At 39.4% G+C, this 16,222-nt stretch overlaps 1 protein-coding gene across 1 annotated transcript; it reads left to right on the top strand.

Moving 5' to 3' along the window:
- Window positions 1–5,582: 5,582 nt before the first annotated feature.
- Window positions 5,583–8,908, top strand: LOC125261026 (zinc finger MYM-type protein 1-like). Its single transcript, XM_048179567.1, has 3 exons — window positions 5,583–7,611; window positions 7,691–7,834; window positions 7,933–8,908. The coding sequence occupies exon 1, from the start codon at window positions 5,743–5,745 to the stop codon at window positions 7,606–7,608; it is 1,866 nt and encodes a 621-aa protein (XP_048035524.1). The 5' UTR covers window positions 5,583–5,742; the 3' UTR covers window positions 7,609–7,611; window positions 7,691–7,834; window positions 7,933–8,908.
- The last annotated feature ends 7,314 nt before the right edge of the window (window positions 8,909–16,222 follow it).

The raw sequence follows: 16,222 nt of genomic DNA, 5'->3' as shown, positions 1-16,222 counted from the left end.
CCTCCTGTAGCTCGAGTTTGGATTCATCCGCTGTCCAACGCTGGTCCTGGGTCTCGACGAGTCGCTGATCGTGGTGACGATGAATCTGGGCCTGATTCCTCCGGGCATCCTCCGCCTGGAGCTTGAGATTGTGGGCGATGGCTCGGATGACTTTCACCCATTCTTTGTAGCTCGGCGTCGGACCGTGGGACATCAGTCGATTCAGGTTGTCGTCCAGCTGCTCGTTGCTTAGGTGCTGGGGATCCACAGCGTCGTTGGGCAGGAGCATGCTGGTCAGGGAGCCCAACCAGGTCTTGAGTCGGTCCCCGTGGGTGCTGGGGCTGGCTGCTCTGAACACGTTAGCTTGCTGTTGGCGAGAGAAAGACAGCACAAACAGAACCAATGCAAGCATGCGCAGAACTAACGACTTATAATAATGCATGATTATATAATTCTTTGGTTTGGTTCCAGTTAACTGGTGCAGACAGTTAATGGAGTGTAGGCTAGACACTTAATTGTCGATAGCCAAAAGGACCACGTGGGTCAATTTGTGTGGGTGAGTGCCGGATTTAAACAAAGAATTTGACAGGCGGTAGCTCTAAGAGTTCTTTGATGACTCTCGCTGCTCGGTCGTCTATCTATTACTCAGTTTTCCGTGATGGCTCTCACAGGCTCTGCTTTTACATGAACTGAAAGACACAAACGCAGTAGAAAAGCAAAACAGAACAGGGTGGATGCAATTAAATGAGAGATAGAGCAGTAAACAAATAGAAAGGAATAAAAATAGAATAGCAATAAAATAAAACAGAAGGCTAGAGGGGAGAAGTGAAACTTAAACTTCCTATCACAGCTGGGTTTATGATGGGGCAAGGCAAGGGCACTGTTGCGTCATAAAACCTAGAGGGATGGTATGGATCGAGAGTATAAGGGTTGGCCCGCACCTGAATAATCGAAGAATATGTAATATTCTGTGGCTTTCAATTAGGTGAAGTGACTGTATGTCACTAATTTAGGCCTGGGTGAATCGTGGGTGCTCAGATAAGAACTCAGTGGCAGGCAACCTTTCCTAGACGTTCAAACACTCGACTGCGGTGTCCGTGGAAACCTGTCCCCTTTGTACCACGGTGCAACCTCTCAAACAGGGAACATCAGCACAATTGCGCACTTCGGTAAGGTATTTGCGCCAACGGCCAGATTGACCGGTCAAAATTGAGTTTTCCCTGAACTCAGAGTCTGTCCCCTTTACGGGCAGTTACTCCAAGTGGGCGGTTCTGTCGTGCAGAAGCCTGAGCAGGGAAATTAAACAAAATTGCCTTTGTCAAAGCTGGACTTGTTGCCTCCCTGTACCTGACACACAACTCTCTGACGTCCTTGCGTGTTGCCCGTGATATGAAGTCAGAATGTCCCCGATTCACACACAGTTAGTGCAAGACCTGCCAGGCTAGGCGGCTCCACTCACTGGAACTCACTGGAGCAACCATCAATTCGCCACCGGGCGCTGAAGGGGCCCTATCTGCAAATACACAAGTGGTCACACAACACAGCTTAATTGTAAATTTAAATCTAAATTTAAACCTTGTTTAAACTAAATTTAAATAATTAAGTGTGTAGGACAAAAGAAAATGAGCCTAAAATGACAGAACTAGCTAAACTAGAACAGAAATGAGCTGAAGGGGTAAAGAAAAAAACAAAATAGTTCAGATGCACTTGATTCGAATTTGAATTAAACGAGTGCACAGAATAGCAGAATGGGAAAAGAGAAAGCAAAGAGGATAATTCAGATGCACTTGATTCAAACTTGAATTAAACCTTGTTCAATTAAATTTAAATGAGTGCATAGAATAACAGAATGGGAAAAAGAAAGGAGAAAGCCTTCCCTATTTGTGAGTTTCCCTAAAGAGAATCGCTTCTTTATGAGCGAAATGACACTAATTGACACTACTTAATTGTAAAACTCAATTAAATGTTATTTGATTAAATTTAAAATAAGTGTATGAAATAAGGGAGGCTTGGGTGTGCGTGAATGTTATTGCCAGCCAATAACAAACAGGACCCAGAACTAAGAGTGAATAAAATAAAACATTAAGTGATAAAAAGGAATGAATTTCCAAAGTAAAAATAAAAAAATAAGAAAATAACTCGAGAGAAAGAGAGAGAAAAGACAAAAGGGAATAAATGAAATAAAACAAAGTAGAGTAAAGTAAAATAAAATAAAATAAAATAGAGTAAATCTGTGAACACAGGAAAAAAAATACAAGGAAAAGAGAATTGACTTATCTGGCAGTGTCCACCAGGGGGAGCACTCTCAGAAAGTGAATTCTTTGTGAATTGGAAAGCATAACCACCAAAAGCAAATTACTTTTACAACTCCCCGCAGTATAGAGCAGCAAAAGATAATTTGGAGATAATTTCAGTTCAAAGTATGGAGAGCGGCTTTAACTCAGAACGTCCACACGGTGGCGTCAATGAGTCCACACAACCAATAAGTAGGAAGTGGTGCCACACCTGAACAGACTGCCCTCTGGCGTCTGGTCAGAGTTACTGCATCCACCTACTGTAATTCTCGTGAGAAAGTTATTAGTTTTATTAAATTTAGAATTTAACTGCACTTAATCACGGGTACGAACCTTCAGAATCTCTGCGGATTCTTTGGTGCCAGTTACTGGACACAACTATGCAACTTTTAATCACGAGTACACAATTTCTGGAATCTCGGCGGATTCTTTGGTGCCCGTTTTCTGGACACAAATATGCAGTCCTTATCGCGAGTACACAATTTCGGGAATCAGTCCCTTTTCTGTGCAGACTTAGTGCACACAAATATGTAACGCTTGCGGGGTTTCTTCGCCGCGGTCACGGGTCACGTTGGATCAGGACGTGGACCAGCTCCAAAATTGTACACATCAATCGATAAACCAGATGAACTGCTCTCCGATTAGATCTGTAAGGGGGATCACGTGGTTTGGGTAGCTAGGCCAAATGACTTCACCCAGGAGCGCCAGCTATTGTGAATTACTGGACGACACAAGTAATTCAGATTTAATAGTGGCAGATAATAATAAGGCCTTTTTAAAGATAGGTGGGAGAATCTCGTCCCACAAATCTTTCAAAGCGCTGAATACGATTCAATTCGTTTATTCAAGCGGAAATTAATATTCAAAACTGTATTGCAAAAGATTGTCGCCCTCTTGCATACGAGTCTGAATATTAATGGACTGCAGTCTTATTTCACGGTCAACAGTTCACTGCAGTGTCTTCAGACACAAAGCAGCTTGTTAACGTATCTTCAAAGTGAGGCGTGTGCGTCTTATCTCACTGAATAAAGCGCGCATGCACATTAAATCACACACAAATTATTCTACATTGCTCTTTTACCAAAAACCAAGTTTAAAACGTTCCCTGCGTTACTCCACCAAATAAATGTAACGATTGTAGCGGTTCGTACAGTTATTAATCAATTTATGGGTTAGATATATGAATATGATAAATCATAAATCTTTATGATTTATGATGGTGCATATACCGACCCAAGGGGGAATTAAACATATATTGTGAATCAATTACAACGAATTATAATTGGTTACATACAGTGGCATAGCCAGAATTTTATTTTTGGGGGGGCCCATCTAAAAATGAGGGGGCCGCTATATATATATATATGACACTTATAATGACTACAATGACACTAATAATATATATATATATATATATATATATATATATATATATATATATATATATATATATATATATATATGTATGTATGTATGACACTTATAATGACTACACTAATAATTTTTAATTTCTAAAAGAAATGCAAAATCAATCGGTAGTTACTAATAGAATAACGAGACACAAACCTTTACATTCAATCGCGTTTGGTCCCATTTATTTTTGATCACAGTGCATACCTACTACATATACAAACTTTTACTCTCAAAGTGCGCACATTTGTAGAAATACACGTTTACCTCAGATTTCAGTAGATAGAATTTATAGAACATGTACGCAGAGTTTCATAATTACCGAGGTCATAAAATGTAGTTTCCTAGGGGGGTACGGGGGCATGTTCCCCCGAGAAAATTTAGATTTCCCTGGTGTACATATGTGCATTTTTAAGACGTTAAGAACAACAAATTGGTATAGCTTTAAAACCATGTCAACAAATACATGCATGCACAGTTTTGAGGCAGCTTTAATCGCATGTTTGGCAATTTCATTTTCAAACGACGGTCATTGCTCGTAGTATCTATTGCGCTTAATTTCAGCTATAATAAAGTAATTATGCAGCGCGCGCTGGCGCATTTGCGCATGCAATTCTTGAGTGCGCGCCACGAGCACAGTATAATGACTGACTGGACAGTCGTGTTATTTTTTCTGAGTTTTACCGACATAGCCTGACATCATCTCATCTGACCGCAGTTCACTGCTGTTTAACTGAAGCTCCCTCGTCGTCACCTGCACCTTTTCCGCGCTCGTTTGACTTGCGCCTGGTGCTGAGGCGAAGTCGGAATGCGCCTCTGAAAAGTGTCCCGTTGTTGTGGTCGTAAAGAGACAGTTCTATATAAACAAAGCGTTTTACTTGGCAATGTTTTAAAAAAACGATTTTTATTTTTGGTATTTTATATGCTCTGTTGGTGGTTTGTGGAGTAGCATCACCCGGGAGGGATTTTTTTTTTGATCCCCACCAGGGATAAAAATAATTCAGCAGAGGCAGGGATACATAGACCAGACCATAAACCATTTTGATTACACTCATGCTGATATTGTACTATTTGATGATAAGTAGTGGTTCGCTAAATATAATATTTCAATACGCATTTAGGCTACAATAAGCACTTAACTTTTTATATATAACTTAAAAAAATATATATTAAATAGATAATAAAAATATCTAGATAGCTGGCTGACTAAAGTAGGCTAAGTTTGAAAATGATATCATTTGTACATGGAGTTATTAAAGATACTTAATTTCTTTACAATTTATAGGTGTTGTTTTAACAGTCAGTTATGTAAATTTGATGGTTAATAGCTTCTAGCAACATTAAATCCAGGAGAGGATTTAGAAGAAAAGGCAATTCTAGAGAAGAGAAGACAATTCTAAAGAAAAGGCATGTTTGATTTACATATAACAAAGTTTGAGCGCGCACAGCCGCGCACGCAATATCTGAGCGAGAGCAAATAACGCCACGGAAACTGCCTCAAATTAACAATAATGACGAGAAGAAAGCTGTGTGTGCTGCAGTCAGAGGTTCTTGATTCTCTAACAACTTTTTATTGGTTAAAACGAATGGAGAGTTAGGAGCCCGAGCACCCACCGGATTTCACTGCATTGAGATGCGCGTCCTGGAAACGGGAAGCCTCGGGTGCCGCTTCACATTGTCACTCACTGCATAATAACGAACTCTCACGCGCAAAGATAATAACAGCAGAAGCTACGTGCAACACGTGAAATAATCAAACTAATAAGTCTAAAAACAGCTGTTGCATTTTACCATGCAGCAAATGCATCAGTATAACAAATCAACATAAAAAATAAAAAAATCGCTCAGAAATCTGGGGGGGCCCCCTCAGGCCCCCCCGTGGCTATGCCACTGGTCAAAAGACGCGGCTTTTTGTTTTGCCTGTCGTCATTTTTTTCACAGTGTGCATGGATCTGGTGGTCACTCAGAAAAGTGCTTCACCCAGGAAGGGTTTAAAAACTGGAGAAAAGGAGGAGAGAAACTGGCGCAACATAACGCCAGCGCTTCTCACAAAGTGGCAATGGAAGGGTGGTGTGAATTTAAGGAGAGAGAGAAAAACGGATCGAGGATTTTGACGCACCTCCATGACGATGGACATAAGAAAATTGTTAAAGAAAACAGGATCTATATGCGAGCAGTTGTTGAGTCACTGCGCTTTACAGCTTGTCAAACCATTGGTCAGAGAGGCCACCGAGAGAATGAACAGTCCACCAACAGAGGTAATTTCCTTGAAATGTTACATCTGCTGGGGAAGTTTGATAGCACTGTATCCAAAAAATTATCTAGTGGGCCAGGTAATGCAAAATATGTCCATCATGACATTCAGAACGAGTTAATTGATATAATGGCCTGCATTTTGAGAGAACAGGTTAGTAACGAAGTTAAGCTAGGAGAGCACTTTACTTTAATGGTGGATGAAACAAAAGATGTGAGCAAAAAAGAACAGATATCTATTGTTCTGTGCTACATACACAATGATGACATTTATGAAGAGTTTCTTGATTTTGTTCCAGCTGATGGTTTGGATGCAGAGTCTTTACTTGTGACAGTGAAAGGGGCATTGGCTAAATTCAATATAGACAAAAATGCATGCGTTGGACAATGTTACGACGGGGCATCTGTAATGTCTGGCTGCAACAACGGTGTTCAGGAAAATTTTCACAGAGAAGTCCCACATGCAGTGTACATCCACTGCCATGCACACAGATTAAACTTGGTTTTAGTTGACTGTGTCCATAATGTAAAACCAGTTGCTGACTGCTTTGCCACAGTTCAGCTACTTTACAACTTTTTTTCTGGTTCATTAACTCACAAAGTGTTCATGGAGAAACAAACAGAACTTGAGCCCACTAAAAGAGCTGTGGAATTAAAACGTCTGTCAGATACCAGATGGGCATGTCAGTACTATAGTCTTTGGGCAATAAAGCAAACCCTCCCTAGCATCTTAGCCACTCTTGAGGAAGTCAGCAATCAAACAAATAGCCATAGAGCTATTGAGGCTAGATCACTAAATGGCTTGATTGATGCACAGTTTGTTTTGCAAATCTACATGCTGGAGAACATATTTGGGCTCACAAAAACTTTATCTGACCAACTACAGGCCACAGATTTAGATTTGGCATCCGCCATTGATCTGGTCTTTGCACTGGTTGAAGTCAAAGAAGAACGCAATGGTGAAACTTGGACCCATTTGTGGCAGGGCGCAAATGACATGTGTGAGAGAGTGGGCATTGACATGCAGCGCCAACAGGCAAAAAGAAAAATAATACAGCCCTCCCACCTGCAGCAGTTTCATGTCAGTAATAGCCACACAAGGAAAAAGATACTGCAAACACCAGAAGACTACAAAATCCAATGTTTTTTCCCAGTACTTGACCGTTTAATCAGTGAATTGAATAGGTGCTTCTCTGCTGACAGTTGCCACGTTATGAAAGGAGTTGCAGCTATTAATCCCAAACACAAGACCTTCCTGCACCAAGATGCCCTTCAACCCATGGCTAGGCACTATGGCATATTAGAAGACAACCTTTCAGCAGAACTACATCAACTGAAACGCCTCATTGACAGAAAAAAACAAAATGGGGTCTCTCTCAACAGCACCCATGACTTGCTGATTCTATTGAGGCCATACAAGGAGGCTTTCATTGATTTATACAAACTTGTGTGCATCTCCATGACACTGCCTGTATCAACAGCTGCTTGTGAGAGGAGCTTTTCCTGCTTACGGCGTTTAAAAACCTACCTCAGAAACAAAAATGGCGATGTCCGAACCAGCAATCTTGCTGTGCTGGCAATCAGCTCAAGAAGAACAAAAGAGATGGATGTAGATGTTGTTATTGATCGCTTTGCAGCCAATCATAACAACAGGCGAATTGTTCTCTTTTAAGTGGTGAGTACACTCCTTACGTTATACTTTAACAGGTTTAAATTGTACTGTATTTAATGTGCTATAAACACAATTGTTGCAGGAAATCATACCTGTGGAGAATGGAGAGAAGACAGGAGGAGACTGGACAAAAGAGGAGCAGAGAAGATGGCAGGAAGAGACTGGAGACTTAAGAGGAGCAGAGAAGAAGACAGGAGGAGACTGGACAAAAGAGCTGTCAATATTGGTGAGTGAAGTGAGTTAGGTGAACCTCTTGCTATTGTATTGATGTATTTAGCATAAATACTAACCTAATTATGTGTACTATAAACTCATATGTTGCAGTAAATCACACCTGTGGAGACTGAAGAGAGGAGAGAAGATGCCAGGAGGAGACTGGAGAGTAAGAGGAGTAGATAAAAAGACAGGAGGAGACTGGAGAGTAAGAGGAGCAGAGAAGAGGACAGGGGGAAACTGGACAGAAGTAGGGCAATCAAAAGGTGGTGTCATGGGTGTGGCTATGGCAATTAAAGTTTAAGCATATTGTTTGCAAACTGCAATTGATTAATTAATTAAAAACAAAGTAGTTGATATGCTGTGTTGTTTTTGTTGTTTAGTAGCATAATATGCAGTTATTATGCATTGCCCCCCCAATCAAAATTGTCTGGAGCCGCCACTGCTCCCACCCTCTGGATTAATGGCTTTGGTGACAAACATTTTAAACAAAGCGCCCTTCCCCCATTTCAAATTTGTCAAGTGTTGCAGAGCAAGTGAGTGCCTTTTATACACACACGATGATGTAAAAATTATACATTGATATATAAATGGAATACAATCGGTTTGTTGTTTTTGTTTGTTTTTCTTTAACATTTTTATTTTATTTCTTTGTCTTTAAGGAACATTGGATGGCAGTAAAGATTCTGTACAGTTATTGTTCTAATAATAAGGAGCCATAATGTTACATATCTTGGTCAATTCTTTCGAGCTGCTTTACAGCTTAACCACAGTTTGCAACATCAGCAGTTATTGAAATGAACTGAATCAACACAGATCTGCTGATATAAATAAATAGGCCTAAATAAATAGCAAAAACCAAGATTGGGTTTGTACGGTTCATTTGAACTATAATTTAATAATTTATGTTATGATGTTATAGAGGTACAATGTACAGATGCCTATATGTTTTGCATAAAGTAAGAATATTTAATAAAGAATCTTAAACTTCCAATGTTAAACATGTTCTCGTCATTTTGCTCTAACTGCAGTCAAAATACAAATAGGCCTATAAAATATTTTTATGCATTGTGTAGCCCATTGTGAAGAGTCAGATTAGGCGCAAACTATAGCAGAAACCTTTTATCTTAAAAGCCTAGCACTTGTTGAATAACAAAATTTTGATTATTGGGATATCAACTTTTTTTGTTGTTCGTAATTGTGTAGCTTATGGCATGACATTTCTTTTTGTAATGTTTATGAGCGTGTTAATGGATACAAACTGCACAATTGCGGTTTATCAGATTGTTACATAGCTATAATTGCACGATAGTTGAAACATTAACACATTAAAATCGTCTGATTATCATACAGTAGTTAACATGAACCCTTTGTAAGCGATGTATTACCATTACATCATGGGCGTACGGGACACCCCCGCACCACCAAAGCCTTTGCTTTTTTTAGAACTAAACTAAATTGACTAAAGATAAAAATAAAGCATCCAACTGAAGCCCAAAAATGTAAGCAGAATACCATAGAAAATAGTGCTAAATTACCACAAAAGGGGGAAAAAATCACTGTTTCCATCGCCGTTTCAAGACAACAGCAAGCTTTGATGCGCTGTGCTACTGTGTTACTGTTAGCGGTCGTGTGCCGAGACAAAATAAATATGTTCGGTCTTTGCTGAGATATTATTATTATTATTATTATTATTATTATTATTATATATTGCCCAAATGTAAAAATATCTACTTAAATATCTATTTCTTTATTCTTTTACTGTAAATACACGAATTTAGTTTAGGCCTATATCATTTGATGCACCGATCGAAATTACTGAAAATTTGCGGCCGAAACAGCAATTTACGCGTTTGTCTAGAAGGGAACCTTATATAGCCTAGCATATACGCAAATTTGTGTCTAACTTAGAATTTAGACCACCTAAAATATATTGTTAGACCAAAACATCTTATCAATTAATTAAGTAATAAAGGCATGTATTTAAGAAATTTAATAAAAACAGAAAGACGTCTATTGCTTCAGTCTTATTCAAAGGCCGCGGAAACATGAGTTCGTTTGTTACGCACTTCAATCCATTCCACACCCGACGTTCATGGTTTTCTTCCTAATTATTAATAATTGGTTGATGAAACATTGATTGAAATTAAGATACAATTTCTACAAAATGAAATTCGTTTTAAAGAAAGACTTACTATAAAACAAAACTTAATGAAGTGGTCAAACTCATGTCTGACCCGCTGCATTTGTCTCCCAACATTGCGCATCCGTCATGCTATCCACTTTTCATAATCAACTTTTCATTGGTGACATCTTAAAAAAAATTATATTAGGCTATAGCCCAATATTTAAATATAAATATGAAACTAGATTGGTTACATTTTTATCCCTCTGGCCGACGATCGCGCCGGCGCGTTCTGATGGATTTTCTCCTCATGACAGCTGAAACAACTTAAAACAGGCCTTCCGTCATTTTGGCGATAGCCTACAGATTAGTGCAAGACTACAAATGGTCTACTTTTATTTGTGTACGCTCACAATAACAACAAAACCTTGTACTTTTGAAAAATAAAATAAAATAAAATAAAATAAATAAAAAACAGGCTGAGCTTTTAGCTGTCTCTCTGTGAGAATTTGAAACGTCTCAAAAGTGAACTTAAACTCAGCGAATAATTGTACCTAAAAAGAAAGAAATATCTCAATTCGATAATAAATTCGTAGGTCTGTGTTAAATAAGAGGCGATCTATCTGCTGGAATGTGTTGTTTCTGAATTTGATATTTGATATTTTAAGGAATAGAATACACTCCTGCATTTAAATGCGGCTGCAGGAGTTGCAGTTTTTTTATGACATTTTATTAATCCGTCCATTCTTTTTAGTTTCAATGATTTAGCTAAATCGTGCCTTAATAATGGGAGCGAAATTATTCAGTGACTCACGTTTTACTAAAATAAAGGATATAATTCATGAAACACGCAACAATTTCTTAATCAGTGTCCAAACAGGCTATATTTTTCCTAAGTAGTTATCTGTCAAATAAAGGACAGGTAACAAATAACAAAGTATGTGCGTGTCAAAAATCCATGCTGTTTTATTAAAGGTAATGTATTTAAATTAAAATAAATTAAAATGTATTTGTGATAAATATAGGCATAATATGTGAGAAAATTGACATTTTGCATAAAGATAAATGTGCTTTGATGCATTTGTTGGATAACGTGGTTAAAACGCCACTCAGCGGTCAAAAGCTGCAAATGCACTTTGCGACGCGGCGGCGGCGGCGGCGGCGGCGGCACGCGCGGCGGTAGAAAAACCGTTTTGGATGGCCACCTACTGTACATATCTTTTACTCTTTATGAATGTCATCTTCTGGATTTTTTTAGCTTTTGAGAAGCTCAAGGACTGTATGTCTTTGGTAACTGTGATATTGTCTGGCAGTAAAAGCAGTATTAAAGCAAATTACCTCAGTATATTTGTAGCAGCTGCCTCATGCAGGACACTTAGGAAATCGTTTAAAATATATTTTTTGCAAATAAAGTAATAAAATATCTGCTGAATCTTTTTCATATCTTTGTCATTTTTGTGCCAAATAATTGATAGTAGTAATCATAAGAGTATCTATAAATATAATTGATAAAATCATTATTTAACTATACCCATCTAATGATAAAACACTTACCATTAGATGGAATAAAACATTAAATTAAAAGAATAAAACATATTAATCACTGGTTACATTTATTTATTAATTGTATTGTTTGATCTATGAATGTGTTCAATTTATGAATTCATGTGTTCAGTTTTCTGTACTCATAACTTAATAACACTTTACATGGTTAAAACATGGTTACATGGTAATGTTCAAATGTATTGGCTTAGTAATTGTACAAATTAACAATGCTGATGATTTCATGGATGCAGTGTGTTTCTAGCCATTTTCTCTCAGAATTTAATGAGGGTTTCTATTGGTTTCCACTACATATTTTGATCTGCAAATGTATTAACCAAAGCAATACAATTCCGTATAACAATTAGAATTTATAAGGTTTTATAGCAGACAATGAAGTGTTTATCAGTTCTGCATGGATTTCAAGGTCATGGACGGAGCACATCTCCATTCCCTGGAGTAAAGGTGAGAAGCAGAGTTAAGATAAAGGTCGAGGTGGTATTTTGGTCTTCAGGACGTACCTGTTACGTTCCAGCAACGTACCACTAAAACGTCACCACAACGAATATAGGAATCACAAAGTTACGTCGCTGGAACGTTATTCGGGACGTCGTTGCGACTAATATGAGCCGATCCGGTTACGTTTTTACAACGTGCCAGTTTGGTAGTTGAGACGTTACTGTCACGTTCCAGCGGCGTACCGCCATAACGTCGCCGCGACGAATATGGGAATCACAAAGTTACGTCCCTAGAACGTTATTTGGAATGTCCCTGCGACTAATATGAGCTGATCCGGTTACGTTTTTACAACATGCCAGTTTGGTCGTTGAGACGTTACTGTCACGTTACAGCGACGTACCGCTATAACGTCACCACGACGAATATGGGAATCATAAAGTTACGTCCCTAGAACGTTATTTGGAACGTCGTTGCGACTAATATGAGCCGATCTGGTAACGTTTTTACAACGTGCCAGTTTGGTCGTTGAGACGTACTCCTCACGTTACAGAGACGTACCACTATAACGTCGCCACGACGAATATGGGAATCACAAAGTTATGTCCCTAGAACGTTATTTGGAACGTCGTTGCAACTAATATGAGCCGATCTGGTAACGTTTTTACAACGTGCCAGTTTGGTCGTTGAGACGTACTCCTCACGTTACAGAGACGTACCACTATAACGTCGCCACGACGAATATGGGAATCACAAAGTTACGTCCCTAGAACGTTATTTGGTACGTTGCTACAACAAATATGGTCCGGTCCAGTGATGTCGTTACAACGTAACTGTGTTAGCTGGGTTCTCACACAACAGCTCAATTTGTCTCTTTTGACCGTTATTCTGTCTAATCCTGGCCTGTCCCTGCTCTCTTGACCAAATAGCAGGCTAATTGTATGGCTGTGGTTAGTTATACGAGTATGAATAAACATTTACAATTTCCTCAGCGTCCGAACTGTCATTGCGATCCATTGTTTTCCTGTTGTTTATATTGATCGCACTCCCTTGAGTTACGTCACTTCCGATTTGGCATTTTTCAGATGCGGAAGTAAAATTCTCTCACAAAAAACGACTCCAGAAGCCTATGTATCGTATTTATACCTGTTTTTTCAAGAAAATCTATTTCATACATTATTTTTCTATACATTGAATCACTGAAGCTCTAACCTGCAATATGCCCTTTAAAGTAATTAGGGCCAAAGCCACAGGCTGAAGGCCCTTTTGTTTTCTTTAGGAAAATTATTCTTTTTTTCTAAGTTTTTGGGGTTTTTGGGGGCCTTAACATGCTCAAAAACTCTTGAAACTTTGCACACACATTGGAATCGTCGGCCATCAGGGCCGGGCAGAAGCTGGTACCCGGGCGTGGCAGGGGGGCTCGACAGTACCCCCCTAAACGGTGCCTAAAAAGTTGGTCCATATATCAAACATGCTTGCATGTATTTGTATGAAACTCGGTACACATATAGACCTCATCAGGCCGAACAACTTTCATGCTCTAAGATATACGCCAGATCAACAGGACGTCAGTTATTATGAGTTGTTTGGAAAACGCATGCTCTGGAATTTGATATACTCCTCCTAGACGATTAATCCGTTCACCACCAAACTCGGTCAGCATGGAGTTAAGACATTGAGGATGCTAAATTGCGAGCAGATTTTTGATATCTCGAACGGTTTGGCCGTGGCAAGGCAACAAATTTATGGCGAGAAAAGGGAAACACGAAATGTGTTATAACATACAGTGATTGATTTTTATGAAACTTCAGCTGTGTGTTCGTTATAGGAGTCTGATCACATGAATGTGACTACTGTGAGTCTAAGTTATAGCGCCACCAATTGGCAGCAGGAAGTATGTCACTTTCAGCATGCTTTGAGATCACCCTATTTTTAGGGCCCGAGCACCGATGGTGTGAGGACCCTATTGTAATTGCTCCGTTTATTATTATTAGGGCCAAAGCCCTGTAAGGGGCTGAAGGCCCTTTTGTTTTCTTTAGGGAACTTTAGGAAATTATTTTTTTTTCCGACTATTCGGGCATTTTTGGGGCCCTTACCATGCTCAAAATCTCTTGAAAATTTGCACACACATTGGAATCGTCGGCCATCAGGGCCGGGCAGAAGCTGGTACCCGGGCGTGGCAGGGGGGCTCGACAGCGCCCCCTTGAATTGGGTCCGAAAACTTGGTCCATATATCAAACACGCTTGCACATACAAATATAAAACTCGGTACACTTATAGACCTCATTGGGCAAAACAACATTCGTACTCTAAGTTATACGTCACCTCAACAGGAAGTCAGCTATTATGGGTTGTTTGAAAAACGCATGCTCTGGAATTTGATATACTCCACCTAGGCGATTAATCCGATTGCCACCAAACTCGGTCAGCATGAACTCATGACATTGAGGATGCAAAATTGCCAGCGGATTTTTGATATCTCGAACGGTTTGGCCGTGGCAAGGCAACGAATTTATGGCGAGAAAAGGGAAACACGAAATGTGTTATAACGTCAGCATACATTGATTGATGTTAATGAAACTTCAGCAGTGTGTTCGTTATAGGAGTCTGATCACATGAATGTGACTACTGTGAGTCAAAGTTATAGCGCCACCAATTGGCAGCAGGAAGTGTGTCACTTTCAAAATGCTTTGAGATCACCCTATTTTTTTTACCTGTTTTGTTTCAAACTTCATCAGTGTAATGTCAATACACAGCAGATGTAGACCTGTGAAAAGAATCGTGATATCTCAAACACTGTTGCCATGGCAACAAATCAAACTTTAATTTTCATTATGGATGCTTTTGAGACACTTAGCATGCTTCAAATTGCATGAAACTCGATACAAATGTCAGAGATGCCAACCAGTAGACATGGGCAAAGCCGTAGAAACAGGTGGGGAGCAGGGCCTCTATAGCGCCATCTTTTGTCAAAAGTGGGGGGGTTAGTTTAACCTACAGTCAACTCAGGACACATATTGTTCTCATTAAGCTGGACAACTTTCTAATTTACAGTCATTAGCTGCGACCAACAGGAAGTCAGATATTTTGGTTTGAATGTGGATTTTTCACACACTCACATAGACGTAGGGTCTTCAACCCCCTCCCCCCCCCCCCCCCTCCCCCCCCCCCCCCTCCTCCTAACTCCTCACACCAGTCTGTGTGTGTGTGTGTGTGTGTGTGTGTGTGTGTGTGTGTAGAGTGAGTGAGTGAGTGAGTGAGTGAGTGAGAGAGAGAGAGAGAGAGAGAGAGAGAGAGTGTGTTTTACACCCTTGATCAGTTATTTAACTCTTTTATTTGTAGGCCACTGACAACATAGTATTACATTATTAGTTTGATAATTAGGTTCATTAAAATATAAAAACACACTGCAAATGATAACTTCACACTCATTTGAAATTGAACTATGAGAGAGAAAAGTTCCAGAAGGATAACTGTTTTGTCCAATCACGGCTCTCATTTCAGTGACTGACTCTCCTAAGAGCCAATGTTAGCAGCTCTCTCATAAGGCCCGCCCACAGGCTGCGCCGGCGCTGTTGCACCGCGTGAGAGGCAGAGAGAGAGAGACCGAGTCTGACGAAGTAGAGACCGAGTCTGACGAAATAGAGACCCTCCGTAAAAGCTTCTAATATATAGAGAAAAGAGATTAAATGCAATAAATAGATCATATTTCTGAACGGATGTGGCCACATGAAGCTGTCATCGGGGTGAGAAGTCGACGAGGCACCAACGGAGAATCGGAGTGTTGCAAATGAGCTTGTTTCTTTGAATATATGTGAAGTTATTGCCTTGGAGAGTCTCATTCTAAGTCATATCATATTATGTAAGAAAAGAGTCACTAACTCAATAAGTAAATTGATATGAGAAGTGACTTATATATATGTCGATTTATATGCGCTGTAGTAATAGCACAAGGGCTACTCGAGTGCTAACGAGCTAATGAGATGTCATGAAATGTGACGATTAAGTGTCAATAAGTTCAAAAAGTGTTGAAATGATGAGTTAATGTATTATTTAAAGTGTATACAAGATATTTGCTGTTGATGTTTGAATTTGATATTAATTGTTTTGCTTTGTTTATGCAAGGCTAGGTTTTTTTCCTATGTTTATTTCTACGTGATCTCCTGCGAGAGTTTACTGTTTTGTGCCATATTTATGGTGCGTTCAAGTCATGTCGGAAAGATCGTATTTACGAGCAGAGCCGACATGAACGCCACCACAATGTCGTAAATACCAGTG

The sequence above is a fragment of the Megalobrama amblycephala genome, unplaced genomic scaffold, assembly GCF_018812025.1.
Source record: "Megalobrama amblycephala isolate DHTTF-2021 unplaced genomic scaffold, ASM1881202v1 scaffold253, whole genome shotgun sequence".
NCBI lineage: Eukaryota > Metazoa > Chordata > Actinopteri > Cypriniformes > Xenocyprididae > Megalobrama > Megalobrama amblycephala.
This window is presented reverse-complemented; position numbering and strand designations above follow the sequence as displayed.